General features: G+C 39.3%; 1 protein-coding gene across 1 annotated transcript in view; it reads left to right on the plus strand.

The window, feature by feature from the left end:
• gli1 (GLI family zinc finger 1) overlaps positions 1 to 15,000 on the plus strand; it is an 83,651-nt gene that overhangs the window by 45,047 nt on the left and 23,604 nt on the right. The window contains 1 exon segment of the mRNA XM_052130650.1: positions 10,811 to 10,920. Coding sequence (XP_051986610.1) covers positions 10,853 to 10,920 — 68 coding nt within the window. The 5' untranslated portion in view covers positions 10,811 to 10,852.

Consider the following 15,000-nt stretch of genomic DNA (forward strand, 5'->3'; position numbering starts at 1 on the left):
CACTCCACTCTCTCCACAACTGCCCCATCACCAATTGGGAGCTGTGGGGGTGGAGTGTCCCTTGGTACATAATACCCAGGAAGGTGCTTAGTTTTGGTTGGGCTGATGGTCAGGCCCCATCTCTTAGTGTCAAGCTCCAGGTTCATCAGCAGCGCCTCCAACTCCTCCTCTAAGTGAGCAGCAATCACCAGATCATCAGCATACATAATGTGGTTGACCAATAGGGAGCCATCCCTTGACCGCACCCGGGCATCGATCAACCTCCCATTATATCTGTACCAGATGGAAATTCCTCTAGTACAGCCATCGAAGGCTTCACGAACCACATGGTCAAAATAGATATTAAATAATGTGGGGGCCAGAGGACATCCCTGTCGCACTCCAAGGTGAACAGGGAATGGCTCCGACTCCTGACCACGTAGTTTTACCCGGGCCCGCTCGCCATCATGAAGGTCCTTAATGATCGCGAGCAGCGGGTCCGGGACACCGAAAGCACGAAGAACAACCCAGAGCCCAGGCCTACTGATGGTATCATAGGCCTTGACCAGGTCAATAAAGCAGAGATGTAGGTCTTACTGGAATTCCCTACACCTCTGCTGTAGCAGACGGACAGAGAATATGGCATCTGTGCAAGACCGCCCCTTCCTGAAACCACACTGGGGCTCCGCAAGCCTCTCCTCAGCGTGCCTGGCAAGGCGATGTTGAATAATCCTTGCCAGGACCTTTCCTGGCACACTGAGGAGTGAGATGCCCCTATAGTTCACTCACACACTCACTCACTCACACTCTCACTCACACACACACTCTCACTCACTCACACACTCACTCACTCACTCACACACTCACTCACTCACACACACACTCACTCACTCACACACACACACACACACACACTCACTCACACACTCACACTCTCACTCACTCACACACACACACACTCACTCACTCACTCACACTCTCACTCACTCACACACTCACTCACTCACTCACACTCTCACTCACTCACACACACACACACTCACACTCACACACACTCACTCACTCACTCACTCACACTCTCACTCACTCACACACTCACTCACTCACTCACACTCTCACTCACTCACTCACACTCTCACTCACTCACACTCTCACTCACTCACTCACACTCTCACTCACTCACACACACACTCACTCACTCACACTCTCACTCACTCACACACACACACACTCACACTCACACACACACACTCACTCACTCACTCACACTCTCACTCACTCACACACTCACTCACTCACTCACACTCTCACTCACTCACTCACACACACACACACTCACTCACTCACTCACACTCTCACTCACTCACTAACACACACACACACACTCACTCACTCACACACACTCACTCACTCACTCACTCACTCACTCACACTCTCACTCACTCACACTCTCACTCACTCACTAACACACACACACACACTCACTCACTCACACACACACACACACACACTCACTCACACACACACACTCACTCACTCACTCACTCACTCACTCACACACACACTCTCACTCACTCACTAACACACACACACACACTCACTCACTCACACACACACACACACACACACACACTCACTCACACACACACACTCACTCACTCACTCACACACTCACTCACTCACACTCTCACTCACTCACTAACACACACACACACACACTAACTCACACTAACTCACACACACACACACACACACTAACTCACACACACACACACACACACACACACACACACACACACACACACACACACACACACACAGGAATACCGCAGTACCACTCACTGCTTTCTCAGCTTAAGCACAACAAACACTCATTTAGTCCTCATGTGTCTCATTCAGTGAGTCGATGTGCTCATTTGTTAGTGTTTAGTTATGTAAATGAGTCTTGATGACGGAGCTGTTGTTGCTGTGATGGAGGAGTGGGTCGTTCTGGGGTCTGTATTGAGGAAACAAAAGCCTTTTCACACTGACAGAGGGAGAATACATGAACGAGCACTCGGTCTGTGATAGTTTCAGGTGTATAACCTTCTCAGAGTATTTTCATTTGTGGGTGAACAATCTCTTTAATATATTAATCTACAAAGTTTGAATCCAGGGCGTGCTGAGTGACTCCAGTCAGGTCTCCTTAGCAACCAAATTGGCCCGGTTGCTAGGGAGGGTAGAGTCACATGGGGTAACCTCCTCGTGGTGGTGATTAGTGGTTCTCTCAATGGGGCGTGTGGTGAGTTGTGTGTGGATCGTTGAGAGTAGCATGAGACTCCACATGCTGTGAGTCTCCTTAGCAACCAAATTGGCCCGGTTGCTAGGGAGGGTAGAGTCACATGGGGTAACCTCCTCGTGGTCGCTATAATGTGGTTCTCGCTCTCGGTGGGGCGTGCGATGAGTGACTCAGTCAGGTCTCCTTAGCAACCAAATTGTCCGGTTGCTAGGGAGGTAGAGTCACATGGGGTAACCTCCTCGTGGTCGCTATAATGTGGTTCTCGCTCTCGGTGGGGCGTGTGGTGAGTTGTGCGTGGATGCCGCAGAGAATAGCGTGAAGCCTCCACACGCGCTACGTCTCCACGGTAACGCGCTCGACAAGTCACGTGATGAGATGCACGGATTGACGGTCTCAGAAGTGGGAACCAACCTTATAGTTAACTCTGCATCTTAAGCTGGAACAGGGTAAAGCTGGGTTAAATTACTTATACATTGAGAAAAAAGACTTTCTCTTTGTAGAGTTTTGTAGAGAAAGACAGAGAGACACACAGAGATGTTCTGGCAGACTGGTGGGCACGAGTCCAGTGTTCTGATTCAGAGCTCCAGTCCAATTAAACAGTAACACTGCACAGGTCCACAGCGGCCCACACACACACTGCACTCATCTGCGTCACTGCCCCATTCTTACAAATGATTTACACATGCGTACAAACACTCATCTGTGTGACTTTATTCCAGTGCAGTGAATTAATTATGATGCAGCAGGACCACACAATGAGCAGAACTATTAAGACACTTATAAAGTGTTAATGTCAATGCATTAGATGAGAAAACATGAAATCAAGTGTAAGCTGCATGCCTCAAATCAGTGGATCAATGACATTTAATCAACTGTTGTTCTGGAGATTTTTAGTGGAAGTATGCTAGGTGTCCTAACAGAGGAACTACAGGTGGAGTTCATCACATTCACTAGCAACATGTCTTTATTTTCATTGTTTCAACCTATATCAAATAAATTACACCTGCTTTATATTGTGTGTAAATCATCCTGCACAGTTTGTGCTACAGACATGGGTGATACCTCAAATGATGTGGTTTGTTGACCACCTTCAGCTGTCTTGTAGAGTCCTTGCCTCAGCATGTCGGCCAAAAGCATTTTGATTTGGTCTAGAAAGCAACCAATACGAACACCAAATAAACCACATTAAAGTGCTCTAGCAACTAGCTAGAACTGCTAGCAACCACATAGCAGTACCCTAGCAACCACCAAGAACTCATACCAACCACCTAGCAGCACCATAGCAACCATCCAGTAATCATAGCCACCACCCAGAACTCATAGCAACCACCTAACAGCACCATAGCAACCATCCAGTGCTCACAGCAACCACCCAGAACTCAAAGCAACCACATAGCAGTGCCCTAGCAACCACCCAGAACTCATAGCAACCACCTAGCAGCACCATAGCAACCATCCAGAACTCAAAGCAACCACACATCAGTGCCCTAGTACCCACCCAGAGCACATAGCAACCACCCAGAACTCAAAGCAACCACCTAGCAGCACCATAGCAACCACCCAGAACTCAAAGCTACCACATAGCAGTGCCCTAGCAACCACCCAGAACTCAAAGCAACCACCTAGCAGCACCATAGCAACCACCCAGAACTCAAAGCTACCACCAAGAACTCAAAGCAACCACATTCCAGAGCACATAGCAACCACCCAGAACTCAAAGTAACCACCTACCAGCAGCATAGCAACCATCCAGAGCTCATAGCAACCACCCAAAACTCAAAGCAACCACCCAGAACTCATAGCAACCACCTAGCAGCACGATAGCAACCTTCCAGAGCACATAGCAACCACTCAAAACTCAAAGCAACCACACAGCAGTGCCCTAGTAACCACCTAGAACTCATAGCAACCACCTAGCAGCACCAATGCAACCATCCAGAGCTCATAGCTACCACCAAGAACTCAAAGCAACCACCTAGCAGTGCCCTAGCAACCACCCAGAACTCATAGCAACCACATAGCAGTGACCAAGCATCAACCCAGAACACCCTTGCAAGTTAGCAACTGCACAGTAACACACTTGAGCACACTCAGAACACTTTAGCAACCACAAAGCAACAGCCTGACAACCACCAAAAGTCAGCAAGTTTTACACAAGACAGCACCATTCATATTTTCTTCAGAAAATTAAAAAATCTATGTAAAAGTATGTTTCCCAGAATAGACACGTGTATCAGGCCACGGTTATTTAGTCTATTTTACTCATAATCCTTGTGGTCACAGTAACTTCAGGTGTTATTATGAGGATTTACAGAGATTTTGTGGGTCAGATTGTATAGTGTGAGACTTGTGGTCACATTTGTATGTGTGGATTTATTTGGTGACAAAATATCTATTTGGAGACATCTTCCATTGAAACAAAAAGTTAATAAAGTAAGTGTTAATGTTAATCCTCATTTGGATATATATATATATATATGTGTGTGTGTGTGTGGGCAGGTGAGGCCAAAAATGAAAGGCGAAGAGAAAATAGTTTTGTGACAGATGTGGCCTCGCAGCACTGAAAGACATAGAAAGAGTATTTTGACGCTCTCATCAAGGCAGTGTGTGTGTGTGTGTGTGTGTGTGTGTGCGTATATAGCAGCTGTGTCCCAGCTGTTAGGCGTTTGCTCCAACCTTCAATAAACCTCTGTCTCACAACTGTATCCTTCATAGAGTTCAAAGACATTTCTGTGGCTTTAACACATTATTAACCTGATACAGTAAACGGCAGAAAAAGAGAGAATGAGAGAAAGCGAGGTTGCATAGTTAGAGAAAATATACTGTAGAAGTTTAGAGACAAAATGAGGACAGAGAAGATAAAATAACAGACGAGACAAAACAAGTAAAGACAAAGAAGAGATGAAATTAAAGGAAATGAGAAGAGATGAGACTTAATGAGAACAGATGAGATGAAATGAGAAAACACAAAGAGAGGATGCAGGAAGAGCTCATAGCAACCACCCAGAACTCAAAGCAACTACATAGCAGTGCCATAGCAACCACCCAGAACTCATAGTAACCACCTAGCAGCACCATAGCAACCACTCAGAACTCAAAGCAACCACACAGCAGTGCCCTAGTAACCACCCAGAACTCATAGCAACCACCTAGCAGCACAAAAGCAACCATAGAGCTCATAGCTACCACCAAGAACTCAAAGCAACCACATAGCAGTGCCCTAGCAACCATCCAGAACTCATAGCAACCACCCAGAACTCAAAGCAACCACACAGCAGTGCCCCTAGTAACCACCCAGAACTCATAGCAACCACCTAGCAGCACAAAAGCAACCATAGAGCTCATAGCTACCACCAAGAACTCAAAGCAACCACATAGCAGTGCCCTAGCAACCATCCAGAACTCATGGCAACCACCCAGAACTCAAAGCAACCACACAGCAGTGCCCTAGTAGCCACCCAGAACTCATAGCAACCACCTAGCAGCACAAAAGCAACCATAGAGCTCATAGCTACAACCAAGAACTCAAAGCAACCACATAGCAGTGCCCTAGCAACCATCCAGAGCTCAAAGACACCACCCAGAACTCATAGCAACCATCCAGAGCTCATAGCAACAACCCAGAACTCAAAACAACCACACAGCAGTGCCCTAGTAACCACCCAGAACTCATAGCAACCACCCAGAACTCAAAGCAACCACATAGCAGTGCCCTAGCAACCATCCAGAACTCATAGCAACCACCCAGAACTCAAAGCAAATATGTAGAAGTTTAGAGACAAAATGAGGACAGAGAAGATAAAACAACAGACGAGACAAGACAAAATGTAGAGACACTAGATGTAACAAGAAGAAACTAAATGTGAAGAGATGAGAAAACAAGAAAAAAAACCAGAATGAGATAAAACGAGACAAAATGAGAACAGACGAGATAAAACGAGAAGAAAGAAGAAGAGACAAAAAGTTAAGAGACTGGACATAACGAGAACAGATGAAATGAAGAGACAAACATGAAGAGATGAGACACACTGAAAAGGCGAGACGAAATGAGAACAAATGAGATGAAATGAGAAGAGACGAGACAAGATGAATCGTTAATAGACTAGACATAATGAGGAGACAAAAAGAAAAGTGATGAGACAAAATGAGATAAAGAAGAGATGAAATTAAAGGAAATGATAAGAGATGAGACTTAATGAGAACAGATGAGATGAAATGAGAAATGGTAGCAGCACCATAGCAACCACCCAGAACTCATAGCAACCACCTAGCAGCACCATAACAACCACCCAGAACTCAAAGCAACCACACAGAACTCATAGCAACCACACAGAACTCATAGCAACCACCTAGCAGCACCATAGCAATCACCCAGAACTCAAAGCAACCACACAGAACTCATAGCAACCAACTAGCAGCACCATAGCAATCACCCAGAAATCAAAGCAACCACACAGAACTCATAGCAACCACCTAGAACTCATAGCAACCACCTAGCAGCACCATAGCAACCACCCAGAACTCAAAGCAACCACACAGAGCTCATAGCAACCACCCAGAACTCATAGCAACCACCTAGCAGCACCATAGCAACCACCCAGAACTCAAAGCAACCACACAGAACTCATAGCAACCACCTAGCAGCACCATAGCAACCACCCAGAACTCAAAGCAACCACACAGAACTCATAGCAACCAACTAGCAGCACCATAGCAATCACCCAGAAATCAAAGCAACCACACAGAACTCATAGCAACCACCTAGAACTCATAGCAACCACCTAGCAGCACCATAGCAACCACCCAGAACTCAAAGCAACCACACAGAGCTCATAGCAACCACCCAGAACTCATAGCAACCACCTAGCAGCACCATAGCAACCACCCAGAACTCAAAGCAACCACACAGAACTCATAGCAACCACCTAGCAGCACCATAGCAACCACCCAGAACTCAAAGCAACCACACAGAACTCATAGCAACCACCTAGCAGCACCATAGCAACCACCCAGAACTCAAAGCAACCACACAGCAGTGCCCTAGTAACCACCCAGAACTCATAGCAACCACCAAGAACTCAAAGCAACCACCCAGAACTCATAGCAACCACCTAGCAGCACCATAGCAACCACCCAGAACTCATAGCAACCACCCAGAACTCAAAGCAACCACACAGAACTCATAGCAACCACCTAGCAGCACCATAGCAACCACCCAGAACTCAAAGCAACCACAAAGCAGTTCCCTAGTAATGACCCAGAGCTCATAGCTACCACCCAGAACTCATAGCAACCACCTAGCAGCACCATAGCAACAACCCAGAACTCAAAGCAACCACACAGAACTCATAGCAACCACCTAGCAGCACCATAGCAACCACCCAGAACTCAAAGCAACCACACAGCAGTTCCCTAGTAATGACCCAGAGCTCATAGCTACCACCCAGAACTCATAGCAACCACCTAGCAGCACCATAGCAACCACCCAGAACTCAAAGCAACCACCCAGAACTCATAGCAACCACCTAGCAGCACCATAGCAACCACCCAGAACTCAAAGCAACCACCCAGAACTCATAGCAACCACCTAGCAGCACCATAGCAACCACCCAGAACTCAGAGACACTTTTTGCAGCGACAAAAAGTTAAGAGACTAGACACCACAAGGAGACAAAATGAAACGAGACAAGACAAATCAAGCTATGAGATGAGACAAAATGAGACGAGAAGAGACGAGACAAGAAAAGTACAGGTGTAACGAGAAACGAGACATGACAAACAAGGAGAGATGAGGTGAGCCAAAATGAGAAGAGACTTGATGAAATGAGAAAAGAAGAGACTAAACGTTATAAGAGTAGACTTAACAATAAGAGACAAAATGTCTCTTGAAAAATGTCTCAGCTTTTCTTCTCCTTTCATCTCATCTCTTCTTGTTTGTCTTGTCTCGCTTCATCTCGTCCATTTTCATTTTGTCTCTTCTTGTTAAGTCTCATAATGTCTTGTCCTTTCTTTTCTCGTCTCTTCTCATTTCATCTTTTAACTTGTCTCGTCTCTTCTCATTTTGTCTCATCACATATCTCGTCTAACCTAACATATCATTTTGTTCCTTGTTGCAAAGTGCATCTTGTATAGACGAAACGAAAAGAGACAAGACAACAGAAGAAGAGATGAGCTTAAATGGGAAGAGATGAGACGAGGATGAAATTTCTTAACTGTAAATGTCATAGTGTGGAAATGAAGGAAGAGTGCAGAGGTGTGTGGTAAGGGGGACAGGAAACCACAGGTATGAAGAGAGGGAGGTAGAAGGAGCTTTCCTCAAACAGTTTAGGGTTGCCATCACAACACCTGCTGACATGACAAAAACATTTCATCATGCAAAACCTCACCTTTATAATATACAGTATACTAACATGACCTAAATGAAACGCGACTGATATTCACGTGCACGTCGAGGGAACAACTGACGGCGAAGAATTCAGAGAGGGGGTTTTGGGTGATGAGGATGAATTATAAAAACAAAGTCAGGATTGGAAAACAAAGTTTACCATTGAGGAAAAACAACAGTATTGAAGAAGTGGGGAGAGGCGGGAGGAAATAAAAAAAAAAGAGGTGGAATTTGGCCGTGGTTGGCGCGATCCCAAGCCCCGCCCCTTCTCTCCACATCAGGAATGGCTGGCTACGTTAGAGCTGCCATTATCCTCTCCAAGTCATAACAGCCAGAACACCCACCTCGACAGCGCTCCGGCGGGAAGGGAGGGAGGGATCCAGAGGGGGATGGGGGTTGGCAAGAGAGACGTGCAAGAAAAACAGCCAGCCAAGAGGGAAGAGAAGAAAGTTGTTGAGGGTGTAGTTAATCGATGGTACATGCTTCTGTTGAAGCCATCAGTCCACGTTATTTAAACAGGATTTCTACAAATCTTCCAGGAATGTTCTGGTGAAGAACTACATTACCCATAATCCCACAGAGAATCGCAGCAAACACTGATGCACTCGACACACTCGAGTCACAGTTATATAATTGTGCATATCTGAATATTTCACACACACACACTCACACTTACACATATACACTCACACACACACACACATTCTTACACATATACACACACACACACTCACTTACACATATACACTCACACATACACACTTACACATATACACACACACACACACATACATATACACACACACACACTTACACATATACACACACACACTTACACATATACACACACACACTCACTTACACATACACACACACACACTTACACATATACACACATACACTCACACACACCCACACACACATGTTGGTCTACCTATCATTATGAGGACTTTCCATAGACATAATGGTTTTTATACTGTACAAACTTTATATTCTATCCCCTAAACCTAACCCTACCCCTAAACCTAACCCTCACAGAAAACCTTCTGCATTTTTACATTTTCAATAAAACATTGTTTAGTATGATTTTTAAGCGATTTGAATTATGGGGACACTAGAAATGTCCTCATAAATCACATTTATAGCATAATAACCTTGTAATTACTAGTTTGTAACTTACAAAATTGTCCTCATAAATCACAAAAACACGCACACAGACACACACACTCACTCACACACACACACACTCACTCACACACACAGACACTCACACACACACACACACACACACACACTCACTCACACACACAGACACACACACTCACTCACACACGCACACACTCACTCACACACACAGACACTCACACACACACACACACACACACACACTCACTCACACACACACACACTCACTCACACACTTACACATATACACACACACACACACATACACACTTACACATATACACACACACACACACATACACTCACACACACACACTTACACATATACACACTCACACATATACACACTCACATACACACACACACTTACACACGCTTACACATATACACACTCACACACACACAGTTACACATATACACACTCACATACACACACATATACACACTCACATACACACACACATACTCACAAACACACACTCACACACACATATACACACTCACATACACACACATATCACAAACACACACTCACACACACATATACACACATGTAATTTCAGAGTTCCCCCTGTGGGTTTGGACAAGTGTGTGTCCATATGTGTCCCAGCAGGTGTGTGTGTGTGTGTGTGTGTGTGTGTGTGTACGAGACCTCCCTCATGGTATTTATTGGGCGGGCAGCTGTGACCATAAGAGATCTCTATTTAGCGCCTGAAACTCATTAGCAAACACGTTACCAGATATACACACTCACACTTACGTTTATAATCACGGTCTTAGCAAAGACTTTTCCACTAAAGATACTTAGTGTGTGCTGTATACATGTATTAATGACCTACTGTACGCAGGTGTGACCACATTGTATCATGTCAGTCTTTATAAAGAAAATAATGTTGGTATTCATTTGAAAGCACTGAGGCTAGAAGTGTGTGTGACGTGTACATGAGTTCTAATGTCTGAAATGTATGTGTGTGTTGTTGCAGTGAGTCGTGGGTGTAGCGGGTGTAGCGGGTGTGCCAGTCTCAATGCTAGTGGACATGCAGCCACACCAGGGGCTGTACCACTACAACACTGCCAATCAACCAAGCAGAGGGTAAGACCCTTTACCCTGTAACACATTTCAGAAGGATGAATTTGGGGGTGAACCGTCTTTTTAATGGAATGTTCTGGGTTCAACACTGTTTCAAACGTAGAGCCACTAAACATGTTATTTTATATAAAGCAAGTTTATTTATAGAGACATTTCATACACAACAGCAATTCAATGTGCTTTACATAAAAATATATAAAAAAAACAAGATACAATTTATTTTAAAACCAATTAAGAACTAGAAATAAGAATGAAAAGTAATAAAATACAGTTTAAATGTATTAATTAAATGTAGAAATGAAAAATATTGGATTTTTTTCAAAGTAACAATTATTAAAATGAATTAAAAAGAAATAATGAATATTGGAGTTTTTAATTTGTAAAAAAGTAGAAATTATTAAAATTAATTCAAAAAATTATATAGATTTTTTTATTTAAAAAAAAGTAACATTTTACTGAAAAAATGAATTACAAAAAACTAAAAGTAATGATAAATATATATATTTTTTAAAGTAACAATTATTAACATGAATAATAATTTAAAAAAATAAGTATTTGCGTATTTAATTTGTACAAAATTTAAAAATATTAAAATGAATAAAAAAAGAAACAAAAATAAATAATTATTGGAGTTTTTATTTGTAAAAAATTAAAAAATATTAAAATAAATAAAAAAAGAAACAAAAATAAATTATTAATATTTCAGTTTTTCATTTTTAAAAAATTTAAAAATATTAAAATGATAAAAAAAAAAAAAAAAAAAAATGAAAGAGATTTATTTTAAAAAGTAACAATTATTAACATGAATTTAAAAAAGAAACAAAAATAAATAATTATTGGAGTTTTTCATTAGTAAAAAAGTTAAAATGATTTAAATGAATAAAAAATAAACAATAAAGAAATGATAAATATTGGATGTCTTTACAAAAATAAGAGTAGTAAAAGATCACACTAAAATCATGTTAACACGCATGTTATTATACATATATATTACACATATATTATAAATATAAAACTTTATAAGAGTAACAATTATTAAAATTAATAATAAAAAATTAATTATCTAGATTTTTTAAAGTTTTTAAAAGTAACAATTATTAACATAGAAACAAAAATTTGTAAAAATTATTCAAATGAATACAAAAGAAGCAAAAATTATAAATATTTATTTTTTATTTTTTAAAGTAATAATTATTACAATGAATAAATAGAAACAAAAATAAATAATTATTGGAGTTTTTAATTTGTAAAAAAGTTAAAATGATTTAAATGAATAAAAAATAAACAATAAAGAAATGATAAATATTGGACGTCTTTACAAAAATAAGAGTAGTAAAAGATCACACTAAAATCATGTTAACACGCATGTTGTTTACATTCGGTGTGTGTTAATACAGGGTGTAATGTTTATGCCCCATTCACTTCCATTGCTTTCTTTTATTTTTATAAACTATTTACAAGTCAAATTAAATTTTGTGCTAATCAACATTATGCCACAAATGCTGTCGATTGAGCTCAAAGCTGAAGAATGTCATTTCTGCACCACAAACACTATTAAAATATAAACATTGTTTTTGAAAACAGCTTTTTGAACACGCCCCCCTTCTGCCATTGGTCAAACGGATAGTCCCGCCCCAACACCATTGGTCGAGGTAGTGTTATTGTCTCTATTGAGAGGAATCAAACAAAACAGAAGCATTTTTACTTCAGTTTTAACTTGTATTGAACCCAGAATATTCCTTAAAGAATGTAGGGTGCTAGTTCAATGATCTCACATTCAGTCCCAAATAAAGAGGAACTAGCGAAGTCTTCACAAACCTGCTCATGATAGAGGCACAATGACGTGAAACCGTGAGGTTTGGATACAGTGAGTGCCGTGAGTTTGGCAGCTCTCTCTCTCTCTCTCTCTCTCACTCATGTAGAGATCTGCTCGCATGTCCCTCCCCCTCCTCCCTCCTGTTGAATGCCACCCATGTTGAGCCGGTGTCAGACACTCGCTCTAACTCTCCCTCTCTCTATTAGCTTCCCTCTGTCTCTCGCCCACTTTCTCTCTGACAGCTGCTTATTACTGGTCAGGGAGCAGAAACTCTCCGCATGACTGACCAAACCAGACTCGGGTTACCCCAGAGAGAGACACAAACACAAAGAGAGAGAATTTAATTTTAGAAGAACAACTTCATTCAAAGTTTTATTTTAACAAAGGTGGGAAAAAAACGAGTTTTATCCGACCTACGAGCAGATCACTTCATTATTTTGGGGTGAACCGTCCTTTTAAAGGAATGTTCCGGGTTCAAACAGCATTTGTGGCATCTCGTCCTTTTTTATACAATGAATAAAAAAGAAACAAAAAAAGAAATTATAAATATTGGATTTTTTTTAAGAGTAACAATTATTAAAATGAATAATAAAAATAAATTATATAGATTTTTTTTTTAAGTTTTTAAAAAGTAACAATTATTAACATGAATTAAAAAAAAAGAAACAAAAATAAATAATTATTGGAGTTTTTCATTTGTTTTTTTTAAATGAATAAAAAAGAAACAAAAAAAAAATAATTATTGGAGTTTTTTATTTTTAAAAAAATTTAAAAATATTAAAATGAATAAAAAAGAAACAAAAATAAATAATTATTGGAGTTTTTCATTTTTTTTAAATGTTAAATGAATAAAAAAGAAACAAATATAAATAATTATTGGAGTTTTTTATTTTTTAAAAATTTAAAAATATTAAAATGAATAAAAAAAGAAACAAAAATAAATAATTATTGGAGTTTTTCATTTTTTTTTTTTTTAAATGAATAAAAAAGAAACAAAAAAATAATAATTATTGGAGTTTTTTATTTTTAAAAAAATTTAAAAATATTAAAATGAATAAAAAAGAAACAAAAATAAATAATTATTGGAGTTTTTCATTTTTTTAAAATGTTAAATGAATAAAAAAGAAACAAATATAAATAATTATTGGAGTTTTTTATTTTTTAAAAATTTAAAAATATTAAAATGAATAAAAAAAGAAACAAAAATAAATAATTATTGGAGTTTTTCATTTTTTTTTTTTAAATGAATAAAAAAGAAACAAAAAAATAATAATTATTGGAGTTTTTTATTTTTAAAAAAAATTAAAAATATTAAAATGAATAAAAAAGAAACAAAAATAAATAATTATTGGAGTTTTTCTTTTTTTTTTTTAAATGTTAAATGAATAAAAAAGAAACAAATATAAATAATTATTGGAGTTTTTTATTTTTTAAAAATTTAAAAATATTAAAATGAATAAAAAAAGAAACAAAAATAAATAATTATTGGAGTTTTTCATTTTTTTTTTTAAATGAATAAAAACGAAACAAAAAAATAATAATTATTGGAGTTTTTTATTTTTAAAAAATTTAAAAATATTAAAATGAATAAAAAAGAAACAAAAATAAATAATTATTGGAGTTTTTCATTTTTTTTTTTTAAATGTTAAATGAATAAAAAAGAAACAAAAATAAATAATTATTGGAGTTTTTCATTTTATCGTGAAATAAACACTAGAGGTGCTACAACAACTATGCGTTTTATCCACGTCTACGACGGCTCATTATAACTTTATAAACACTTATTATCGCTTCTATGTTATGGTATTGAAACACATTTACATTTGAAAAACAATACATTTCACTCGCTTTTGGCGCCCCCCGCTGGACATTTCACGGGGAAACTGCAGCCAAACAGACTTTGGCGCACACATCAGAAGTCGCTTTTGATAGACAGACTTTAAATATTGTCACCTACATCCGAAGAAAAAAAACGAGCACAATTTTAAATAGTCAAATTTTCATCAAGCAGTAATTTGGCATGAACTAATCACTGTATAGATTTCCTTATTTAAGATTATTCTCAGATACATTTGCATTGAAGATGGGTCAGACATGATTTTGGCCACTTTATTAAGTTTTGTTTTGTAGAAAGCCTTTCTTTAACTTAAAATTTCGTTTTGTATAAATTGTATCTTAATTTTAATCACCGTTTCATTAACTAATTGCCTGGAATTAATAAATAAGAAGCAAATATAGCAGACATATAATCAGCAGCAGGACGTGGA

Source organism: Xyrauchen texanus, chromosome 7, assembly GCF_025860055.1.
Source record: "Xyrauchen texanus isolate HMW12.3.18 chromosome 7, RBS_HiC_50CHRs, whole genome shotgun sequence".
In the NCBI taxonomy this organism is placed as follows: Eukaryota; Metazoa; Chordata; class Actinopteri; order Cypriniformes; family Catostomidae; genus Xyrauchen; species Xyrauchen texanus.